Raw genomic sequence first — 25,230 nt, 5'->3', positions numbered from 1 at the left:
TCCCCACCCCTGCGTGTGTGAAGACAAATTAGTCTGCATTGCAACTTCTGCTCCATGCCCAGCTCCGTGCCAACAGGTGGAGATTTCAGTGATGCACAACCCCAGACTGTCCGATGACACCGTGTGGCCACTGAGAGACCACTCTGACCCATCAGTTCCCTTGCAGGCAAATATTTTCCCTCCTCTCCTGCCAGGCGAGGAAGAGCCAGACCCACTCCTTCCTCTCAGGCAGAGACACACGCACACACGCAGGCTTGCAAAGGCTGCTGAGCTGGATAAAGATAAAAAGTCCAACCCAAAGGACACATCAACAAAGCTTCATTAACAAAGCTGCCTTCCCTTTGGCTTCATTTACGTAGGGCCTGGATTGTAAAGGATGGAACAAAGCAAAAGGAAAAAAGCTTCAAGCAAGGAAACCGAAAGGAATGTCCTGACAATATCCTGAGGAGGACCTGGCTCAGAGCAGGCAGGCTCCTGGAGCAGGGGAAGTCAGGAGAAAGGCAGCATCTCTCAGTCCGTTAGCCAGATGGCCAGCTATTAGCTAACACACCATCTTCTAGCTGTGCTACAGGTTCATTTCCTAAGATAAGGGGGTGGTTTCCACCATCACCTTAGTCACTCCTCTTCATCTCATCACTAAGGTAGAATCCTGATGTTTAACTGCAACTTTTCTAGGTGTTGAACATGCTCAACGTTTTCTGAGCAGGCTGGATGCTCAGGCTGCAGACAGAAGAATACACCAGCCTCTCTCTTGAGAAGCAACTGCAGTGCCCAGGATGTTCTTATGGCTCATAACTTTCCTGATTCAGCAGCTGTGTCTCCACAAGGGCCCAGGAAAAGGGGAAAAAGTTTGCCTCGGGATCCCGAACTGCCACATATCAGCCTGCTGACCCCTTGGTTCTACGCTACTGGAGGCTGGTCTCAGCAGACCAGGGACAAACGACACACTTAAAGAGGTGGCCAAATTCCCTCCTATCATTTTAGGCACAAACTGGCACTAAAAATCAGGAACGGGATGATGAAAACAAAGAAACTTCTCAGTAGAGGAGATGCCCCAGCAAAGCAAGGCGCTTCCATGCGTGTGTATGTGTTATAAATAATAGAAGGGTGTAATTTATGGACTGTGTTTTCCATGAGGCTCTTGGCTGCAGAGTGTTGCCAGCTACAGCCTCCGAGCCCTGCCGAGCTCAGTTGTTTGTGAACACCCTCCCCACCCCACACACCCCGTTTCCATCATCTCCGTGTCCCTCCTCCCGCTGCCCCCCGCTCCAGCCCGGCAGCCGGAGCCCCACTGTCTTTCCAGGAAGCCCAAATGGAAGGAGCAGCCTCACCACAGAGTCCCTGCTGGCCACGCCGAAGGCAGCTTTCTGACGCCTGCTGGAGATGTAGGCAGAATTTTCCTGCAGTTTCTCCAGGAGCTGCCGGATAGGCTTGCAGTAGTTGGCAATCTTGCATTCCTTCAGGAAGGATTTTAGCTGGGAGGAGGAAAAAGAGAGAGGAAGAATGAATGCAATGTCAGAGTTTCCATAAAGAGATCCCATCAGCAAAAAAACATTCCCCCCCCCACCCCAGGGACAGACAGCACAGGGTGTCTTTTCCCTTCAATTCATACCATACTCCAAAGAACTCAACCCTCCAGGTCCTACCTCCTGGGGCTGGGAGGATGCAAAGAGCTGCAGGGACAGGGCAGATCATAGAATCATAGAATGGTTTGGGTTGGAAGGGACCTCAAAGATCATCTAGTTCCAACCCCCCTGCCATGTGCAGGGACACCTCCCACTACAGCAGGTTGCTCAAGGCCACATGAGATGTTTGTACACAACCCAGCACAGGGACCTTGCCCAAAAGCACCTCTTTGCACCCTTTAATGCTACTTCTTTCTGGAAAAAAAATAGAAATATATCAGTGGAATTCAAGCAGGCAGCTCTCTGGGGCCTCAGCTCCAGCTGCCATTGGAGTTACCAATGGCACCGTCCCTGACTCAGCCAAATTTAAGAGGGACCATGAACCAGATGCACAGAGACCAGGTGTAACAGTGGATCCCTGTGGATTCCAGATGGTCAAAAGCACAGGGAAGCCAGGATTAGAATGGGAAAGGCTGTCTGTGGGTTAAGATTGTAGAACACCAGTCGATACTGGAATGGGAACGCCAAATACAAGAGGCTGTGGATGATACTGGTGGCTGGGATTGAAGGCAGAGTGGGAGAAGAGACTTAAAATTGGGGTGGAAGTGTCTGTGAACTGGGAGAAAAGGATCTTTGGCATAGCTCGGTGGGAAGACGTGGTGGTGCTAAGCAGCAGAGCTGTGGGTCAGGACAGATGGCCATCTGCAGAGTCACATAGGGTGATGTTTGCTTAATGTCTGCCTACCAACCCAAGGCCAACTGGCACCACTGAGTTTTCAAGGGCACAAACCCACCACCCCACAAAAATTTACAGAATACCCTCCCTGTGGTCAACTTGTGCAGCATGTTCCTAGATAATTCTTTCTTTTAGACCCAAAGCCTTATGTGTAACCCTCAGGACAAGTGCCAGTCCGCCAGGAAACCACAAACCCTACTGCTGCCTGAAAGGGGAAGGACCATCCTGCTCACAGAGGATGTGCTCCTGCCCTCTCTCTGCGCCCAAAACACACTTCATTACTCTCAGACAATCAGACTTCATTGCAAACAGAGCATGTTCTTGTGTTTTCTTTTTTAATCTCAAACAAGCCTCTTTTCTCCCCCAAAGATTTCCCCTCCCAATACAAACCAGCCTCCAACACCACTGCACGGCTCTGACACGTCCAAACTAAAAGCTAAGGCAGCAGAGGATACTGTTGATGACAGAAAGAGAGACAGGGGTGTCCAGATTGACTCGTGGCTTGAATTCCAGTCTACTACACTGTCTGCTAACAGTTTTCACCAACCCCAAGAGAAGTCTCTGGTGTGCTGTCCCAGTTCTGCAGGCCAAGCTCTTTTCTAGAGCCATATATATTTACACACACACTACCCAGGCACTTGATTTAGAGAAAGGGATCTGACAAGACAAAAGAAAATGGTTAACCACAATTGAAACTTCAGCTCAGCTGGGACCTACAGATGCTCTCATGATAGAGACAAAGGGTTTATAGTCAGCAAATACAATTCTGCCTTCTCCACTTACAACTTCAAATGTTCTGCCTCAATAGAGAGCTGGGGGAAGGAGCAAGATTTCTCCCTCCTTTCAAGCCTACACATTGGCTTGATCTTATGTGCCAAGTGGGCAGGTATTAAATGTTAATCAAGAGGTGAGAGTCAGCCCTAGCCCCTCTCTGTAAGGACACTGCCCTCCTGATGGGTATATTGTTGCAGGATCTGCTGTCTGGGACACACGTGGAGAATGTCCCCCGTTACCCAGCAGCAGGGGCTTCTCTTGTCCCGTTATCCCCAGCATACACCCACCTGCCATCACAGATCCAAATCAGACAAATGGGAGTTAAAATGAATCTTTCCCCCTTTCCACAAAGCAAACAGCCCATCAAACAAGTACAAAGGAACCATCAGCAAAACCATTCTTTTGCTGGCGAAGGCTGTCCTATCCTCACCCCCCCCTTTCTAAAATATTTATTTTTTATAGGTGCTGCATATTTATCTCCACTGAGGGATGCATTTGTCATTTGATTTATCTCACTTGATCCCCACAGCTGCAGCCCCAGATCCATTTCATCCGCTGCCACATACATTATCATTTTTCTTCTGCTGCAGAAGTGTCACCAGAAATCCTGCAAAATCTCAGGCTCTATCTGTGCAGTTTGGTGTTGGGTGTTCACTCTCGCAGCCATATGCTTCATTTCTTCTTTCCCCCGCCTCTCTCCTACCCCTGCAATCCCTCACAGTCCCACCACTATCTGCCACAGATATTAACGAAATGTAATGAGATCTCAGGCCTGTGTTAAGAGGCAGGGAACAACCAAGAAGGTAAAAGAAAATAGAGGAGAGAAAAAGAGAGAGAGAAAGGGACTCTGTGTGCCTTTTTCCACTGTGCCAAATACAACAAGCATATCTTTTCAGAATAAAACAATCAGAACGTGCATGTGTGTGTGTGCATAGATGTCATTAACATCTCACGTTGGTTCCTAGTTAAGCAGCTCTGTGATTAGTGGGATTGATTCTGTTGAACTGCCAGCCTTAAACACCAATGGTTTATACCAGCAGAAACCACAGCAAAAAACCAGCTCCTCTTACTGTAAACGACGCAGGGAACTAGAAATGATCTGAAGCAGCTGGGGGTGTGTGTTCCAGAGAACCCAAATTGAGCCCAATCCCCTGCTCACAGAAAGCAGAGGGGACAGAGCAAGCAGCAGCAGAAGTGGCTGCTGGCAAAGCAAACCGGCACCTCCTGCCCTTCTGTCTCGCTGCAAGTCACGCTTGGATCGTGTCACCTCCTGCCTCCACCCAGCAGAACCTACCCCTTATTGATGCCTGCCCAGTTTTTCCCTTTAACCTCCCACCTCTGCCTCTCTGGGCTCTTGAGGAGGGAAAAGGCAGCCTCTTCTGAGCATCCAGAGGCTCAGCTCGGAGCTCCTTACCAGCCTGCGGAGGCAGTGACCACCATGGGATCGTCCCAGCGGCTGGCCTCAAGAGAAGCCTTTGAACTGTCTCCTGGTTCCTACTGGCTCTCCTTTTCCTTTGATCTCCCCGGGTGCTTCCTGCCTTCCAGGCAAAGAGGTTTGAAAGTTCAGCTTGAAGGCAGTTCAGCCTGGCTTCTCCCAAAGCCGCTGACCAGGAGAGGAGGAGCGCAACCCTCGCCAGCTGGAACACAGCCCCCGCGACACGGCGCTGAGAGAAGCGTGAGCTCATCGGGCAGGAAGAATCAGGACAGATGGATTTTTACAGTTAACTGGAACCGTTCCAGGAGAAATGGCAGAAGAGAAGCCTTTGAACTGTCTCCTGGTGGCTCTCCTTTTCCTTTGATCTCCCCGGGTGCTTCCTGCCTTCCAGGCAAAGAGGTTTGAAAGTTCAGCTTGAAGGCAGTTCAGCCTGGCTTCTCCCAAAGCCGCTGACCCTAGGACAACCCCCCCCCCCGGAACCCCAGGACCCACCCAGAAACTTGGGGACCCCTCCCAATTCATGCAACATCCCTCCCCGACGCCCGGGGAAACCCCCCCCCCCCCCCCCCCCCACTTTCCCGAAGACTGGGAGATTTTGGGAAGCTAACCTCAGCCACCCCAGCCCAGCAGACGCCACGAGGCTGTGGTTAGTGGCAGCCAACTAGGAATCCGATAGCATTAATTCTCTGCAGCAATAGGGGCTGGTCCCAGGGCGTGTTTGGAAGCCACAGGGGTGCCAGAGGGCCCTCAGCCATTTTTCATTCCAGCTAGAACATGGGCTCCGACAGCTTCGATGCTCCCGACAGCTGCTGGCAGAGAGGGAAGGGCTTTGTTCAACGCCGATAAGCGAGAAGCACGCGAAGCCAGAGAGCGGGAGCTGCTCTCCTCGCACAGAGAGCTCCTGTCAGCTCACATTAGCCAAAGCAGCCCCTTGCCAGCCAGGCAGTGGCCTGTGCCAGGGGACACAGCCAAGAGCCCCGCGCCTGACAGATGCCAGCCTATTGCAGGCAGCAGGAACAAGGAGATTTGCCCCCCCTCCGAACAGCCAGGGGGGCCCAGCTGAGATGTTGCTCCTCGTTGGATGAGGGTTAATGGCTTCAGACTGGGAGAGGGGAGACTTACATCTGATATGTAAGGGGAGGGACTCTGCCAGGAAGGGTAATGACAGGACAAGGGGAAACGGTTTTAAATTGGAAGAAAAAAGATTCAGGTTAGATATCAGGAAGAAATTTTTTACTATGAGGGTGGTGAGACACTGGAACAGGTTGCCCAGGGAAGCTGTGGCTGCCCCATCCCTGGAAGTGTTCAAGGCCAGGCTGGATGGGGCCTTGAGCAACCTGCTCTAGTGGGAGGTGTCCCTGCCCAGGGCAGGGGGGTTGGAACTGGATGAGCTTTGAGGTCCCTTCCAACCCAAACCATTCTATGATTCTATATTAGGAAGGAATTCTTTCTTGTGAGGGTGGTGAGGCACTGGAAGAGGTTGCCCAGAGAAGCTGTGGCTGCCCCATCCCTGGAAGTGTTTAAGGCCAGGTTAGATGGGGCTTGGAGCAACCTGGTCTGGTGGGAGGTGTCCCTGCCAACAGCAGGAGGGTTGAAACTTGACGATCTTTAAGGTCCCTTCCAACCTGAATCATTCTGTGATTCTACGAAAGCAAAGCAGAGGTTCTTGTCCCCATGGAGGATAGGGCAGAGCCCTCTGCCAAACCTGTACGGCACCTGCCCCTCACGAGTTAAAAACAGAGAGGATTAGGAGGAAGGGAGGGAACAAGTTCCAACACGTTTGCACTGAGAAATCTCACTGTTCCAAGCAGAGAGGTCGCCGCTCATCGAAAACTGAAGCCACCCAACCAGCAAGGTATTAGGGAAGGATTATGCAGAGCACACCCACACACACAGCACCATTGGGCAGTTTCACTGCAGACAATCAAGTATGTAAACATGAAGCAGCTGGGAAAAACACCCTGCACCACAGAATGCCAGGGGAGAGGCAAAGGAGACTATTTTGCAGCACTGCTGTTCCGTGCAGCAAGGAGGAGGGATGGAGATGGGAATTGTACCGTTGTGCATGGAGGGATTTGGGGAGAAAGTGCCCCCATTGATGGAGACACCATGAAAGGAGGGAAGATTGCCATCTTGTGGAGAGCACGAGAGGGAGGCCGTGAGGCACCGAAAATACAGGTACTGCTCTGAGACAACACACAGGTTTGGAGAACCCCGAATTGCCCAGAACTCATCTGTGTTCACCAACGGAAACCACTCCTCTACAGCAGTTCTGCAGCACTCTGTTCCACTTTGGCTCCCCAAAGAGTGGCTAACTCCACAGCCACTTTCACCTGCCTTCAGGCTTCTAATTAGATGTGATGCCTCTGTTCCTCCCCAAGAATTCCCCAAAACGCAAAGAAAAATTACAATTAAGAAAAGGTAAATGGCTCTATCCTCACGTTGTGAGGCCCACCTTGAGATCACGATTTTACCCTGCTCTGTGCACATTCATGGCATGACCAAGAAGCATCTTACACCTTACCTGAATGACAGTGGGGAGAACCAACTCTGGGAACCCAATGCTGTAGGCTTGGCAATGGAGATACTCAAGCATCAGGTCGTAGAGCTGTTCAATGAGTCCATCCTGGGTAGGGGAAGCAGAAATAGAGATATCAGATAGGAACTAAGCCCTACAGCAATCAGATTGCTAGAAATGAGTCTCCAGCCTTATGGGACAGGAACACAAAGCATACTGGTAGGGCAGTTTGCTGCACTGTTGGCCACTGGGGTTCCACTTACTCGGAAGGCTTTCTCCTGCAGGTTGACATTGGAGAGCTTCAAGATCACTGCAAAGTTGATAGGCTTAGCACTCATCCGTCCTGGCTTCTTGTTGAAATCCACTTGTTGGAAAACCTACAAGAGAAAAAACTGAGTGTAAAGATGATCAAGCCACAAAACAAAACAGATACCAAATGACTCAACTAAGGTCAGGCAGTTGGTGACAGAGCTGAGAAGACTATCCAGAAATCCTGACTCCAGCTTGCCTCTTCTGATCACTGTCCCACAGCTTGCTTAAATACCCTAGCAAAGGACAGATAAGTGAGCAAATGCCAAGCAGGCTCGAAGCTTTAGAGACCTGAGTGTGAAAAATGCCACTGAAGTGTAAGGTAAAAGAAAACCAACACAGGCAACAGCACAAGAAACCAGATGTCTGTTCTTCAGACCCACACTTCTCATGGTCAGAAAGACCATACTACAAAGCTTGAGTGTATTTTGGAGCTGTCCCTTAAGGCGAGCAGCTTTTCAATAGTGAGACTAAATGTTGCTTACACCAAATCCGTTACCCTTTAATTGTCACTGAAATAACTGTCCCAGAAAGCAGAGAGACCAGCAAGTCCTTTTCACAAACACTCCCTTGCCAGGCAAGGTTTCTATTCTAACACATTTCCCATTGGTGTCACTTGTACCAACAATAACTGCCTTTGAATAAATATATATCATTCTCCATGGAGACATTTTGTTTTATAGCAAGGGATATGGAGAAAAACCGGCCCCTTCCCAGAACCCTGCTCACCAAAACGATGAGGACACACAAGCTCTAGGGTACAGCTGGATGCCCAGCAGACTAGTATGTAATGTCAAAATGCAGACCTGCACCTTTGCTGCTGTGTTTTTGCAGAGCTTGTTTAACGATAATGGTTGGGGAAAGGAGTATTTCCAAAACAGAAGGTATGAAACTCATGTAGCAGAAAGAAGAAAATGGAGAGGAACTTTACATAAGCGCACGTGACTGGGTCTCCAGGGTGGCATCTCAGCTTTGATTTTATTTAAGAAGAACCATTATTGCCTTAAAACTTAACAAACTGTAATTATGACCAAAAACTATGGAAGCTTTTTCCTCCACTCCCTGCTTTTAGGAAGTTTTCCAGCTTCAGTGGGAAAAGGGTAACGTGAATCAATGAGAATCTCCATTCTTCGCTTCCCCAAAAAGGCTCCGTGTGGCACAGAGGAAAGCTATTTTCTCCTGAAATCAGTCAAGAGCCAAAATCTGCCTTGGTCCCTGCTGCCCTGGGCAGGAACAGGGTACATGATGTGCATTGTGCTGCTCTGAAGCTGTGATACAGGAAGGAGCAAAAGGCTTCTAAAACGAGCAGTGACACAAATATGCCCTTTCCCAGCCTGGTAGTGCCAGACCTCAGGAGAAAGATGATAAAAACTGAAAAAAACCAACTTGATCCAGGGCAGAGTCCCAGAGACCCCCATCAGGGGATAACAAGTGGCAATCAAGGGAGGAGATCTCAATTTTAAAAATAAAACTCAGCCAACAATTGGCAATCATATGCATATCTGATGACAACCATTGAGGGGGGCTGATGAGGAGAATTATCCTGCCCACCCATACTTCTGAGCACCTCAAAAGCAGCCGACAGTTCCTCCCTGTCCCCGGTGCTTTTAAATCACACTCCTGAGTAGGAAATCATTTCTAGTCCCTCTCTGCAGCAGCGACACATTCATCATCAGACCCCAAGCAGCCCAGCGAGGTGGGGATGGAGCACACTGATTGCTAGAGGGTGAGGAGGAAAGGGAGGGCGTTCAGGTCACATGGATGCCCCCAGGCCAGAAAAGCATGGAGACGACTATTGATTTTTTTACATTTTATTTGTCAATCCAGGTTATTTGGAAGGGAGGGACAAGCTTGGTGGCTTGTGAAAACAAAGAGCCCTAGCCTAGGGAATCGATGCTATAAACCTCATTATGCATGGTTATTTCTTTGACCAAAACAGTAGTATTGATCCCCGAGGTTAGACACATTAAAAGCAAAAGGCGTCGGGCTCTGTGGGATTCTAACACGGCCCTGGGCAAGGGGGGAAATGCAACCAGAGGGTTTGAAACTCTCCCAGAAGGTGGAAAGGAGCCGGTCAGGATGTGTGGGAAGGCGGGAAAATGTGGTTCCCATCTCAAGGCTGCGCAGAAGGGATCAGCTAACGGCCAGACTGAAGCAGAGGATGACTGGTGTCTAGGAATCCTGTGGCAGAGTGGAAAGGCGATAATGACGGACTAGAGGGCCAGAAAATGTCAAAAGGCAACAATTTGGCTTAAGCTATAACCACTAGCAGACAGGAAGGAGAAGGATTTTTGGCAAATCTCGAGCTCGCAGACGATTTCCACGTGGCTGGTCGGAAGAGTGTTCAGATACACAGTTTACTGTTTTTACTGCCAGAGTGCAAACCAAAGCAGCAGCTCTGCACCCACCACGTTGCTCCATCCACCCCATGTTTCCTTCTCCCAGGCTCTAGCAAAAGCCTCCAGGCATCTGCTTTGATCACCCTAAAGTTGCCCCGGGCCAGCTCCCAGGCGGCACAGGGGGCTTTGCTGCGCCTGCCGGCAGCTTCCCCTCGGCTGTCGGTCACCAGAGGGACAGGCTGAGACTGCCTAATTAAGCAGCTTCAGCAAAGTCTGATTAATGCCAAGTTCAGACAAGCTGCCCAACTTTCTGCAGAAGCTGGACTGAAGCACTTGGACATGAAACAGTTACGGTTGGAAGGGGCCTCTGGAAGTCATCTAGGAGGGTCAAGTAGAAAAGGTTGCTCAGGGCCACGTCCAGTCAGATTTTGAGCATCTCCAACAACAGACACTCCATTTTTTATCCAAGCAACCTGTTCCAGCCTCACCATATAAAAGTGCTGGGAGGTTTGGGTTTGTTTTGGGGGTTTTTTTGTTCGTTTGGGGTTTTTTTTAATGCTTAACTAGGACCTCCTATATTTCATTTTCTGCATATTGCCTCTCATCTTGTCACTAAGCACCACTGAGGAAAAACTGGCTCCAGTCTCTTTATTTACAGAATGGTTCAGGTTGCAAGACAGCTCTGACAGTCATGAAGCAGGGCCACTGAGAGCCAGCTGCCCAGGACGATATCCAGATTGCTTTTGAGTATCTCCAAGGATGGAGACTCACAACCTCCCTGGGCAACCTGTGCCAGAGCTCAGCAACCCTCACAGAAAAACAAAACAAAACCAAAACAACAAAAAACTCCAGGATGTTCATGTCTCTCGTCCTGGAGAGTACTGACCTAGACACAGCTCTCCAGCTGTGGTCTTATTTTTTCTCAGCAGAGGGCAAAGACCACAGTCAAAGCTGGCAAAGATCTGCCAAATGCAGCCCAGCCTGCCCTTGGCCTTCTTTACTGCAAGGGGGTATCACTGGCTCTTGGTCAACTTGTTGTCCATGTCCTTTCCTGCAAAGCTGCTTTCCAGTCAGCCCCCAGGATGTTGTTCTTATGGAGTTATTCTTCCTCAAGTGCATGACATTGCCTTTCTGTTGAACTACTTGAGGTTTCCATCTGCCATGGTTACCCATCAAGGTCCCTGTGAACTGCAAGACCCTTATCTGGTGTACCAACAACTCCTTCCAAGTTCATATCTTGATCATATCTGCAAGCTCTGCCCCACCATTCAAACCACTAATCCATGACCACCAGTATCAGTCCCCGTGGTACGCCACTAGTGACCTCTGCTTAGATTTCACCCACTGATCACCACATGAGCCTGGAAGCTCAGCCAGGTGTCAGTACACCTCCCAGGCTCCTTATCTAGTCTGCAATTCATCAGCTTGTCTGTGAGGAAGTTATGGGAGATGGTATCCAAAACCTTGATAAAGAGAAGATAAACAACATCCGCTGCTCTCCTGTCACCCACTGAGCCAGTCATCTCTCTGTAGAAGTCTAGTAGATTGGTCAGGTGTGATTTCACTCCAACAACCCCTGGTACCTGCAGGGCTGTGGTCCAGAATTTAAGAGCTACAATACAGTGGTGGAGGGAGGAGAATAGATACATCTTCAGTTGGTGCAGCGGTTCAGCTTAGTCTGCCCAAAGTTACAGTTTTTCCTCTCTGCATAAAGGAGGCAAAGAGCCCATGTCTTGTAGAAAACTAATCTCAGATCTCTGCTTAAATGTATGACAGTGTCCAGTATCATCAATTCTCCAACTACAGTCTTTGCACCAGCCCATCTCCTCTAACACAATCTGCTGCCCATTCCCATATATGTTGCACTCCAAGCCCCTGGGGACTTTCTCCGAAGCTGCACGCCCAAAACCAGACTCAAGCCATTTAAGTGTCAAAGTGAAAAACTCGTGCCCTCCTAAGCCCGTCAGGGTTAACCTCCTCTCCCATCCCTCCGCAGGGGAAGCCAATTTTAAATTGGCATGTGAACTCTGCCTGTGGGGAGATTTCCACCTTGTTTATCCATACCTGCCTTCCAGCAGATGAGCCACCAATTTTCCTGCTGGAGAAACTAATGCCTGTCACACAATAACTGAAGCGACAGGGGGAAAAAAAAAAAAAAAAAAAAAAAAAAGAGAAAGCCTGGGATCTCACAGGCCCTTCAAGAGGAGTAACAATACAAAAATAAAAGCCTGCCTGCCTTACAGTCTCTCAAGCCACCTCCCTCCTATCCAAGATGTAATTTTAGCAAGCTGCTTTGTTAGCTCCATCCTGGAATGCAGAGTAAGGGAGAAGACAGCACTGGATGCCCACGCTGGGAGCATCAGCCCTTGTCAAGATGCATCAAGTAGCCAGCTCTCATTTCTGCTGGCAGGGGCTTGGGGAATTCCTGTTCCTACAGGAATTGCACAAACATTCAATCTGCCGTCTCTCAAAAGCACGGCAGCAACAGGGCTGTGACAAGAGGTAGCAAGGGTTGGGTTTCCTTGATGGAGAGGGGAAAGGAAACGGGAGTTACACATCTTCTACATTCTTGAGTTACACATCAATCTACATCCTAGGGTCATGCAAAGCCCTCTCCAAGAAGTGCATGGAACAGTCACAACCTCCACAGCCATTCTTCTACTGCGCATGGATTCAGTAGCAACAGTGACAGACAGAGCAGCCTTTCCTCCTTCCTAGCAAATGGAACTACTTTGGGGAAGGCTTCATTCTGCTCCCCCAACCCCAGTCATGCCCCTCAAATCTACTCCTGCTTAGTACCAACACACTGACCAGTTCCCTCAATCTCATGATGGTTTGGATAATGGGCTTAAAATGGATTTTGTTTCATGATATGGTGTGGCAAGGGACTACTGACTGCTGGATTTGTGGGCTGGTAGAAACTGGCTCATAGTTAAAGCACTAGGCTGGGCATCAGAACACAGATTCTCCTCCCAGCATCACCACAGCCACCCTGGGACTTTGGGCAGGTCCCTGCCCCTCTGAGTGCTAAGCTTCCTACCATCTCACCTGCAGAGCAGGAATACTCCTGCCTGAAGACAGTTGTGGAGACACACCAAGGATTGTGTCTGTAACAGAGAGGAGTGGGGAACCTGGAAAAGGTGGAAGCACCAAGGGAATATTGATACCTCATCCCTGGAGGTGTTCAAGGCCAGGTTGGATGGGGCTTTGAGTAAGCTGGTCTGGTGGGAGGTGTCCCTGCCCAGGGCAGAGGGGTCAGAACTCTACGATCTTGAAGGTCCCTTCCAACACAAACCATTCTATGATATGGAGATGCAGCCAGATAGTCCTGAATGCTCTTGGGAACTCCACAGAATATGTGAGATCCCTGGCAGGAGATAGGCAGGAAGAAAGGAAAGGTTGGCAGCTGCAGGGAGATATGGGAGTTAAACATCATACCAGTCACCTCGAGTTACAGATTTTAAAGCAAAATACTTGCTAAAGTAACGTGGAAGAGTATGCAAGCAATAAGCAGGCACACATTTACCCTGCCCCCATCTTTCCCCTGCCCCCAACACCTGGACAAGCAGAGTGGTGCCTCACAAACACACACAGCAGGGTCGGATGTGGGCAGGGGCTTGTGGAAGGCAGGAGGAAGCTCGGCGTGTGGTGTGGTAACGTCTGGCTGGGGCCCGACACACACACTACAGCCAAGGTGCCGGGGCCAGAACGCAAAGAGGGGCAGGAAGGGGGGGCTCCGAGGGAAAAAAGGCTTTATCTCTCAGAGCACTAAAAAGTACAAAGCAGAAAAACCCCATCCTCACCCCAAGCTGCACTGCCCCGGAGGGGGAGATGCCTCTATCATTAAATCTGGTTGGCAGGATTTCAAATATGCATGAACAAGAGGAAGGAAGGAGGCGAATGGCAAAGCCACACAGGGCAGGGAGCAGTGGAGGAGGCGGGAGAGCAGGAGGTGATTTATAAACATCGCTGCCTTCCACAGACTCAGAGGATGTGGTTTGCAGAGGACGTTTACAACACCAACCCACAAAAGCCTTCGCTTCAACAGAACTTGGTTAGGAATGAGCCCGGCTGACTGGGGTCATATTTTACAGAAGCCTTCCCTCCCTCCTCCTCCTCCTCCGTGTCCAGACTCATGCTGACCTACTGGGGCTTCTCATTCCCACCCTGCCTTGCTCCTTCTTCAGTGAGATTTGGCTGCACCACTTCTGTACCACCTTCTTACAGCAGCAAGACTGGAGACACCTACGTGGAGAGATGCCAGGCCTCTGATATTTGGGAAAGGCTGGGTGGTCTCTTAATGCCAGTATTTCCCCAAACATAGCGCACGGTTGTGTGCACCGAGATCTTTTTTCCTAAAAAAGTTCTTAATTCTTGAAGGGCTTTTTCCTTCCATTTCCCTTTGTCTGCAGATAGGAGAAACTCTTCCTTTTGCTAAGATATGAGCACACCAGCAGGATCAAGCAACAACAGCTTGAGGAGTTACTGCAACCACTTGAACTTCTGAATCTCTTCTTTGGCAAACCCTTCGCCTACTCCAGCTGCATTAGTTAAACCACCTAGGAATGTATTTTTGCACCCAGCTGATCTCGGATACTCTCTGCTCACAGGCCAATAAAAGTTTAATCCTATTTGCAAACCAAACAATACATTTTGTCTAGTGCTGTTTACCAGGGATTTTGGGAAGTAAGGAAATTGGGCAATTTTGGTAACTGTTGGTAGATATAGTGAGTGGGCTTATTAGGTAACGAGCATCAGCCGTTGCGAGGTCACCAGGAACCTACTAACCTCCAGGATAAATGGTAACACTGGGATGAAGGTCCTGGTGTTCTCAGACAGCAGGGTAAGAGCACGGATGCAGTGCATGCGCAGAGGGTAGAAACGAGCCGTTGGTACCAGCCTAGAGAGGAAAAAAAGAAAGGATATTAGGTCGAGTTTATAGAGGAACTGCACTTGCAGCCTCCAGTGACACTTGAGAACCTTTCCTACTCTCCTAAAGAAAGCTTTAGTATGGCACAGCAAAATGTTTGAGCTGCTGAACTGAAGCTACCCCATAGTTGGAAATAAAACTCACACACGTTAAAGCTATCACACTAACATACAAATTCCAGCTTCTACTGGGAGAAGGCATTACAAGACAAGAGCTTTGCAGATGAAGTTTATCAGTGATGCTTTTTAGTTCAACACTTTCAGCTCTCATGCTCCCATCACAGATAGGTGTGCAAGTGGCAGGAACCAGCAGTAAAATGCCCATCTAAAGCATCAAGTTTGACCAAGAAAAGGGCTCCTCCAGTACACCAGAGGGACTAAAAGGAGGAAGAGGTTCCCCATTTCACACTACATACCCTCTGTGTACCCACAGAATTCATGCTGTCACCTCAACAGTGACCCTCTTAGTGTGGAGTATCACTGAGGCAGGAGCTGGACCAGCAGTGACCAGCACATCAGGAAGGGCTGAGTGGGAGTGACCTTTCACAGCCCAATCTTTTCAGCTCTCTCCAGCCCAGAGGAGGACCTGAGCTATTTCCATCTCCTTCAGAGAGGCAACAAATACATTTGAACAGCCAGTCATCAACGTGAAGGGGAAGAGGCCAGACTTTCTTTGACCCACATTTCAAATCGTTACACACATAGGTGTTAAGAAAGAAGTAGAACCAACTCCCTTTGTAAGGCTGGGACTGAGAAGGGTCAGTTCCCCCAGCATCACATAAACCAGCAGCAGAGAATGCAGAGCCACCCCTAAAAGACACAGGACCTCATTATTTTACTACTCTAGAAACCTCTCACTCTGAATAACCTGTACTTGAAGACATGGATCCTCCAGCATTAACAAGGATTTTTAATTTTTTTTTTAAAAAACCCCATAGTTCTCAGACAACAGGCTCAATCTGATAAATGAATCCTTCCCCTCTCCAAAGAGCTAGCTGAGCAATCCAGGAGAGAAAAAAAAAAATAAAAAAAGAAATGCTTGACCAGGCACCATAAATTACCTGCATCTGCCCCCCTCCAAATAGTGAAATAATTATCATTGGATCCATTATAGAAATAAATCTACTTTGCACCCCTGATCTGGCACCACTGGAGATGACGAAAGCCATTCTCAGGAATTAATTGATCGAGGAATAAACCTGTTAAGTGTATAGATTTACTGTAAACCAAGACCATTAATTTTAGAGTGCGCCGCGATGCAACAATCTGCTCAACTTCGCAATGGCTGGATGCACAGGGAATACAAAACACAGCTGGGTCCCAGTTCTGCTGAGGAAGGTCCAATTGCCTTGTCATTCCAGGGGACAGCTTGGGGGGTTCAACTGACTCACATTTCATCTCAGCAGAGGCTGCTCTCTAATTTCTCACCATCACCAGCTCTTGGAATGCCTGCTGTACTTCTCCCATGCAGCCAGGGCATGGTCTGTGGTGTAAAGAACAGTCTAAAGGCTTCCCAAGGCTTATTTTCACTTACTACAGCTCCTGCTGTTATACTCCTGGGTGACCACAATCTTCCTCTGGCTAGAGAGGACAAAAAAAGCTTCTTTCAACATGAGCCTCTGCCCCACCAGGACAGGTCACCAAGGGAAGTTGCTCTGGGACACCAAGGCTGTGCTTGTGTGAGGCCGGAAATCAAAACTTAATGGGCACCAAAAAACCTTATTTAACTATAAACCAGGCAGAAACTTCTTTCTTATAGTGTAGACTGGAAGCAATGTAGAAATCCAAGCAGATATGGTCAGAAAACCACTATAGGATGAGGGGAAGAGGGATAACAGAACAGGAGCTTCTGCAACAACTCTGCTACAACAAACCCCATGAACTCAGATACATGCAAGCACACAGATCAAAAGGAGGAACTTATGGACTACGGAGGCAGAGAAAAAGCACAAAACATAGCAACTCCATGAGCAAACTCAGCAATGAAGCTCTTCCCAGCATCACAGAAGTCAGAAACCATCAATTCCAGCACTTCTCCATGCAGTAGTCCCCATTCCCTGGACCACATCTTGAGCACAGGTAACTTTAGACACACATGGGGTCCATTTTAATAATAGGTACTATTAAAAATAGTTTCAATGCATTTTATAGGCTGGAAGGCAAGACGAGGGAGCCAGTTTTGATTTGAGCAGGAAACCTTTTTCTGTTATCTTGTTTCACCACTTTTCAAATTCTGCCCTGGTGCCTGCCCATCCATGCTGGATGGTGGTTTCTCCCCATTCCCCCCAGGTAAGAGGCCAGGGTGGCATAAAGAGCCACAGTCTGTCCCACAGACAGAGGGACACAGGCTCAGGGCCTTTTGCTGGAGCCAGGCGCCACCTCCCGGTACAAAAGGCACTGGAGAAAGCAGCTGGGGTGTCCCCTCCCAGCACCACCACCCTCTGCCCCAGAGCACACAGGCAAAAAGGTTCCCATTTCACACTACATACCCTCTGTGTACCCACAGAATTCATGCTGTCACCTCAACAGTGACCCTCTTAGTGTGGAGTATCACTGAGGCAGGAGCTGGACCAGCAGTGACCAGCACATCAGGAAGGGCTGAGTGGGAGTGACCTTTCACAGCCCAATCTTTTCAGCTCTCTCCAGCCCAGAGGAGGACCTGAGCTATTCCCATCTCCTTCAGAGAGGCAACAAGTACATTTGAACAGCCAGTCATCAGCATGAAGGGGAAGAGGCCAGACTTTCTTTGACCCACGTTTCAAACTGTTACACACTCAGGTGTTAAGAAAGAAGTAGAACCAACTCCCTTTGTAAGGCTGGGACTGAGAAGGGTCAGTTCCCCCAGCATCACATAAATCAGCAGCAGAGAATGCAGAGCCACCCCTAAAAGACACAGGACCTCATTATTGTACTACTCTAGAAACCTCTCTGAATAACCTGTACTTGAAGACATGGGTCCTCCAGCATTAACAAGGATTTTTAATCTATTTTTTTTTTAAAACCCCATAGTTCTCAGACAACAGGCTCAATCTGATAAATGAATCCTTCCCCTCTCCAAAGAGCTAGCTGAGCAATCCAGGAGAGAAAAAAAAAAAATAAAAAAAGAAATGCTTGACCAGGCACCATAAATTACCTGCATCTGCCCCCCTCCAAATAGTGAAATAATTATCATTGGATCCATTATAGAAATAAATCTACTTTGCACCCCTGATCTGGCACCACTGGAGATGACGAAAGCCATTCTCAGGAATTAATTGATCGAGGAATAAACCTGTTAAGTGTATAGATTTACTGTAAACCAAGACCATTAATTTTAGAGTGCGCCGCGATGCAACAATCTGCTCAACTTCGCAATGGCTGGATGCACAGGGAATACAAAACACAGCTGGGTCCCAGTTCTGCTGAGGAAGGTCCAATTGCCTTGTCATTCCAGGGGACAGCTTGGGGGGTTCAACTGACTCACATTTCATCTCAGCAGAGGCTGCTCTCTAATTTCTCACCATCACCAGCTCTTGGAATGCCTGCTGTACTTCTCCCATGCAGCCAGGGCATGGTCTGTGGTGTAAAGAACAGTCTAAAGGCTTCCCAAGGCTTATTTTCACTTACTACAGCTCCTGCTGTTATACTCCTGGGTGACCACAATCTTCCTCTGGCTAGAGAGGACAAAAAAAGCTTCTTTCAACATGAGCCTCTGCCCCACCAGGACAGGTCACCAAGGGAAGTTGCTCTGGGACACCAAGGCTGTGCTTGTGTGAGGCCGGAAATCAAAACTTAATGGGCACCAAAAAACCTTATTTAACTATAAGCCAGGGAGAAACTTCATTCTTATAGCGTAGACTGGAAGCAATGTAGAAATCCAAGCAGATATGGTCAGAAAACCACTATAGGATGAGGGGAAGAGGGATAACAGAACAGGAGCTTCTGCAACAACTCTGCTGCAACAAACCCCATGAACTCAGATACATGCAAGCACACAGATCAAAAGGAGGAACTTATGGACTACGGAGGCAGAGAAAAAGCACAAAACATAGCAACTCCATGAGCAAACTCAGCAATGAAGCTCTTCCCAGCATCACAGAAGTCAGAAACCATCAATTCCAGCACTTCTCCATGCAGTAGTCCCCATTCCCTGGACCACATCTTGAGCACAGGTAACTTTAGACACACATGGGGTCCATTTTAATAATAGGTACTATTAAAAATAGTTTCAATGCATTTTATAGGCTGGAAGGCAAGACGAGGGAGCCAGTTTTGATTTTAGCAGGAAACCTTTTTCTGTTATCTTGTTTCACCACTTTTCAAATTCTGCCCTGGTGCCTGCCCATCCATGCTGGATGGTGGTTTCTCCCCATTCCCCCCAGGTAAGAGGCCAGGGTGGCACAAAGAGCCACAGTCTGTCCCACAGACAGAGGGACACAGGCTCAGGGCCTTTTGCTGGAGCCAGGCGCCACCTCCCGGTGCAAAAGGCACTGGAGAAAGCAGCTGGGGTGTCCCCTCCCAGCACCACCACCCTCTGCCCCAGAGCACACAGGCAAAAAGGTTTTCCAGATGTTGCACAGCATCCTGTCCCAACATCTGCTCACACACCTCTCGAAGCTGAGCAGCACAGGGGAACAAGGAGAAGGGTCCAGCTCCTTCCCACCATCTCCACCAGGAAGCCCGCTGGCAGCAGGCAGACACAAACCCTGCATCAAACCTTCCAGGAGTGCATATCGTGGTACATGAAGCAGAAAAACCCTGACCGCAGGCTAGATGAGTTTATCCTTTCACCTCAAACAGAAATAACCTGAGTTTTTCTGTAACAGTGGGTAAAGACGTGTATCCACACCAGGGGATGTGGCCCAGAGACTGACTCTTGCAAGTCCCAGTTTGGACAGCAACGGCCACTGACGCTGAGAAGAGGCTGCCATACTCTCAGGAGAGATCCTGGATGTAGACTGAAGCCCATGGAGCCACATCATTCCCACATCTGCTACCCTTCCTACCTCCTTTTTATACCCCAGACACCGTGTTGGCTCAGTATGGAATCCAGGGTGGGATCTATTTCTATTTTCCCCACCGTGAAACCCATCTGTCGGGTTCCCAAAATCTTTGAAGCCTTGTCAGACAGTAACCACAGTTCCTGCCCAGCAGCCCTGTCCATCACAGATGCTAAGAAATTCTATTTACTGCTCTTGCTGAGACTCACCCGATTCACCTTTCCTTGGCCCCAGATAGTTGATTTATCTGCCTGGACAGGTAGAAAACCGCTTAGATTAGTCCACGGGACAAGTAAAGCTCTCCACCAGCAGTGGGAAGGAGGCTGTGGAGGTGGGGGATGGGAAGAGGGATGTATGCACGCTCTAACGATCGTTTAAATCTGCTTATCTTCATCACCACTTGGGAGTTTTTTCAAGCGCAGGCGGGTGGCGTTTTAAAGCTGAGAATCTGGTTAACAGAGCTAACAGGATTTCAGAGATCACCAGAGATTCAGAAATTCCCCCAATGCTCGTTATTAACAGCCATTTCAAAGAATAAAAGTTGCATATATAAACATATAAACTGATGGGAAAAAGAAAGAAATTCTCAGCAGAGGCATACTAAGAACAATAAATATGTCCTAGTGTTTCAAATTTTAACAAATACGCTCAAAAAAACGCAGCTAACTATTTACAGAGCTAAAAATGAGGACTTGATAACAGTGCCACAGCACAGAATAAGTCAGTACATTTTTCCTTGCCAATTTGTATGGCTGGGAGGATAATCTGTCCAGGTTATCCAGGTTGCAACTTCTGCACATCTGGAGAGAGCAGAGAGCCATCATCTACCCTGCACCCTACCTCAAAACAGAGCCTCACTACTGCACAATCTACACTTACTGGTTGGTATGAAGAGTTCATCTCCCCTTGGTCTCTAAATTCACACACACCAACACACTGGGATTCCATCATAACCACTGGGAGAAATTCCACCACAGTTCAGTTTTGTTAACGGAACTAGTGGCGTGCAGCAAGCTTAAACACAGAGCATCACACCTGGCTAATACACTGGAAGTAACAAAGAAAACAAGCCAAATCCCCTAAAACAAAACAAATCCCCCAAACCCCACAGATGAGAATAAGTTTCATACTACCAGAGATACCCAAGCAGGCTTTCCTACTGGTGTGCATATTTTAAGAAAAAAAAAAAATTATTAAAATCCAAACGCACTTAAGATTCCAAAACTAAGTCCCCATCTCCTCCCTGATTTTTTTTTTTCCAAATAGCTCAGCTCTGAGGCAGTCAGAAACTGCTATACATGGCATGCTTGCACTTGGATGGTTCTCCTTGGAACTAGCCAGACAGCTCTAACCTCTTGGAAAGAAGACTCAGCAACACAGAAATACCACCTAGTGCTGCAACTTGAGGACTGCTCAATTATTTTAGAAAAAAAAAAAATTATTAAAATCCAAACGCACTTAAGATTCCAAAACTAAGTCCCCATCTCCTCCCTGATTTTTTTTTTTCCAAATAGCTCAGCTCTGAGGCAGTCAGAAACTGCTATACATGGCATGCTTGCACTTGGATGGTTCTCCTTGGAACTAGCCAGACAGCTCTAACCTCTTGGAAAGAAGACTCAGCAACACAGAAATTTTTTTAAAAAAAAAAAAAAAAAAAAAAAAAGAGGACACCATCTAGAATTTCTTCTTGGAGATAGAGTTCTCCAGCCATAGATGTAATCATGTATTTTTTAGCACCAAAGTTAACTGCATTGCTTTGGGTCTCCCCAGCTCCCCATTAAATGACAGCAAAAACTGTTAGCACTATTCAGAAGCGTGCCCAGACCACACCTGCAAATATTCTGGAGCATAAAGGAAGAGGAATTTCACAATATTTACTGTTCTCATTGTTGGGCAACACTGAGCTACTTTTTAGGTTAGCCCAGAAATGGCTGCAGATTGATATTGGTCCTCCTTCAACAGGAGAGCTCATGGAAGGACTTGAACTGGCCACTAAATCTTGCAGAACTGAAATTCCTTACACAGAGAGAGAATTTAGTGGTGGTGTAGGTTATTCTTCCCAAGGCTTTCTCACCACCTAAACATACAACATATCTTCAGCTGGAATACTTCAATCAAAAGCAGCTCTCCAACAATTCCTTACAATGCAAGGTTAAATCCAAATGACACAAGAGTAACACCCCCTTAGTAACTGCTCTGCCACATCAAGCAAAAGAAGTATAGCCAAAAAGAAGAAAAAAAAAAAGATCCTACTTACTTTATACAGCCAATGATGACCTGCGTCAAAGGATAGATCAGCGGCTCCATGACCTCACTGGGATAGATCGTGCTGAGAACCCGACACCAGAAATACAGGCAGTGGATATACTGCCAGTTATAAACAGACTGGAAATTCTCCTGCAGAAAAGGGAAAAAAACACAGGCAGAAACTTGAAAATGTGGCATTTGAGAGGAGCTCGCTCTGTTTTCTCTACAGGACTTATTTTATCCAGTGCTCTCCAAGAGGACCCTGTGTACTGTTTAGAGAGGCATAATTAACATTCTAGCTGTCGCTTTGATGCTTGTGGCTGACCCACCATCCAGCAAGTTCAGATGCTACATTGGCAACATGATGATTTGGTACTAGTTAGTGCCTTAAAAGAAATAATGAGCAACATAGACTGCTTTTCTTCACAAGTACAGCTCATTTGTGAAGGATGATTTAACGACCCAGCTCACAGCAGATGGTGGGATGTGGCCGAGCCTTAGGAAACCTTCAACTGTTCCATTTACCCACAGTCCTGAGTCTCCCATAGGTAGGAAGGTTGGGAAGTAGTACCCCTTGTAAAGTGCCTTCTGGCCTCAGCAGACCAGAGAGGAAGGAAAAAGGGTGTGTAGAGCTACACTACAGATTCAAGCAAAAAAAAAAAATTAATGTGAATTCATCTGGACTACTCCTCTCTGCACTCAAACTCCTTTGATTGTTATGTAGCAGCTTGTCCTTCTCACTTCAGGCTTCCCTTCCCTTATTCCCTTTGTACTAATCAAAACCCCTCACTTCTGAAAGGTTACATCAGTGCTTATTTTAAACGTGTTCCTATGAACATCCACTGTCAAAGCAAGGACCAAATGATCAACCCAGCACTCCCCCCTGCTTCTGGAAAAGATCCTACCCAGGACACTTTCATTTTTTCTCAATTGTAGAGCAAAAGTGACAGGCAGCAGAGCTGAGATCAAACTTTCAGCTCTGTTTCTCAGCCAAGTCTTTATGGTTACCAGCAAAAACCAGTGCAAGAGGCCAGCAGCATGCCTGACGTGCAAGGACACACTGAACCCACACTTCAGGCTGGCTCAGGGGTAGGTGTGGGTCAGGGCTTGTACCAATCCAAGAGACATTGCTTTCAAGAATGTTTGGGCAGGACCCAAATCTCTGCCTGCCATGTGCCAGATTAAATAAAAGCCCAGAAGAATCCAGGAGTCCCTTAAGGACACCCTTTCCAAAGGGTTCTGCAGGCCCACGTATTCCCTAGAATTGCACCAACAACTTAAGGGATTGCTCTTAACAAGGTGCCTCAGCTCCAATGTGTTTGTTTCAGACAGACTTTCAAAGCCCAGGTCATCTCCTCTTCTGCATGGATTAAGCAAGATGCTTAAGTCCTAAAACAAGGACAGAAGTCCTCAATTGCAGCCCGAACCTTGCAGCAGGGGACTTAAGTCACAGCTGGAAGTGGCAGAGCTTTCCCAGCTCACTGAGATGCACCAACAAGTTCTGTTCTCAGCTTCTCTTGCACAGAACAGATAAACAATCTGCTCCTGTAATCACCTTCCACAAACACCCACCACTCAATTTAAATTAATTGGCTTATTGCTCGGATTTGTACATTTTGGTTGTGCTGTTGTCATTTAAAGTTCCTACAACCCTCCCCAGCTGTGAAATCAAGTGGATTTAGTTCTTGTCTGGGCCAGGACTGAGAGTGTAAGAAGCCAGCGGAATCCAATTAAGGCACATGCAGCCCAGACTTCATTTATCTCTGCTCATTTATCCTTATGTCTGAAGAGCCAGGAGATTTAACTGGTCACCAATCCCACAATGTTTGGGAGCAGCTGAACAATTAATCTATGGGGGTCTGTTTTGTTAAACATGAATAAAGCCAGGATTAACAATCTGACTCAGATTTCCGAGGTCAGACTGGAGGTGGCTGAAATCAGGGCGGCTCCCAAAAGGTCTGAGCTGCTTTGTTCAATTAAGTCCTTTAAATAGCATGGACTTCACTGGAAAGATGCACACACCAGGGTGGTTCCTAATCTTCTTTACCTTGAGGTTTTGTGACAGAGGCTGCAAACAGCAGCTTCCGAGTGGAAAAAGGTTGCTCAAGGCAGAAGATGGAATATGCATCACAAACTCTTGCAAACTGGGGAGAGAAAAGTGACTCTAAACCTGCAGTTGTCTTTCACTGAATTTTTAGAGTTGGAAGGGACCATAGAGATCATCTAGTCCACCTCCCCTGCTGAAGCAGGATTGCCTAGAGCTAGAGCATGTTACTCAGGAGCATCCAGGAGGATCTTAAAAATCTCCAAGGAAGGGGACTCCACCCCCTCCCTGGGCAGCCTGTTCCAGCGCTCTGTCACCCTCACCGCGAAGAAGTTTCTCCTCATATTTGAGTGGTTTCCTCTCCTTCCTTGCTGAAATTCTAAACTAACACATGCAACTACAAGCTGCTCTCTCAATCCCTGGCAAAAAATTCCTCGCCATTGTTACGAAATGGGTCAGACAGAAGTACTGACAATTTAGAGAGATTACCAAAAGCCTGAAGGGGCTTACTTTAATTTTCCCTTCTCCACACATTCCCCATAGGAGGGTTTGATCCTTCCCCACTGATGGGTACTCACCTTCTTCTTTATGGTCATGGCACTGCGCAGGTGAATGGCGAGCTGGCGGATGTAGATGAAGGCGTGTTGGTAAGAGGTGTGCGTGTCCAGGGCGTACATCTCCGTCAGCGTGCGCTGCATGAAGTTGATCATGGGCAGGACATTGGGAGAGGTGAATCTGGAATTCTTCACAAACGCGATGTACATTTGCTGTGCAGGAAAGAAGACACGATAGAACCACATAAAACACTATAAAAACATCCAGAGTAGGTTTAGACTGGACATTAGGAAACAATTCTTCACAGAGAGAGTGGTAGGACATTGGAATAGGCTGCCCAAGGAGGTGGTTGAGCCACAATTCCTGGCTGTGTTTAAGAATCATTTAGATGTGGTGTTGGGGGATATGGTGTAGGGGAGTACTTTAGAGTAGGGTGGATGGCTGGACTCTATGATCCCGAGGGTCTCTTCCAGCCTAGATAATTCTGTGATTCTGTGATCCTTTCACTAAACTTCTCCACCCAAAGGTATGTCCAAACCAGGGGCGAAGTGTTCCTTTTATAAGACAAGTCGCTTCAAAGCCATATGCAAAAATAATAATCCAGCCTGCTCCTTTTTCAGGGGAGACAGGAGAAGAGTCAGAATCTTTTCTGCAGCCTTACATTGTTTAGCACAGTGCTTGGAGATGCCCCTGCCATTGCTTCTCTGCAAGAAGAGAGGAACAGTGGGATGACTTTGAGC

At 47.8% G+C, this 25,230-nt stretch overlaps 1 protein-coding gene across 1 annotated transcript in view; it reads right to left on the bottom strand.

The window, feature by feature from the left end:
• The window catches only part of NOC2L (NOC2-like nucleolar associated transcriptional repressor), a 58,869-nt gene that overhangs the window by 22,067 nt on the left and 11,572 nt on the right, over positions 1-25,230 (bottom strand). The window contains exons 10-15 of the mRNA XM_014941452.1: positions 24,514-24,702; positions 21,902-22,041; positions 14,525-14,636; positions 7,352-7,465; positions 7,095-7,196; positions 1,332-1,475 (exon numbers count right to left, since the gene is read on the bottom strand). Coding sequence (XP_014796938.1) covers positions 1,332-1,475; positions 7,095-7,196; positions 7,352-7,465; positions 14,525-14,636; positions 21,902-22,041; positions 24,514-24,702 — 801 coding nt within the window. The remainder of the gene's footprint in view (positions 1-1,331; positions 1,476-7,094; positions 7,197-7,351; positions 7,466-14,524; positions 14,637-21,901; positions 22,042-24,513; positions 24,703-25,230) is intronic.

Source organism: Calidris pugnax, unplaced genomic scaffold (genome assembly GCF_001431845.1).
Source record: "Calidris pugnax isolate Ruff unplaced genomic scaffold, ASM143184v1 scaffold82, whole genome shotgun sequence".
Classification (NCBI taxonomy): Eukaryota; Metazoa; Chordata; class Aves; order Charadriiformes; family Scolopacidae; genus Calidris; species Calidris pugnax.
Note: the sequence above shows the minus strand (reverse complement) of the source record. Positions and strands in the feature narration are given on the sequence as shown.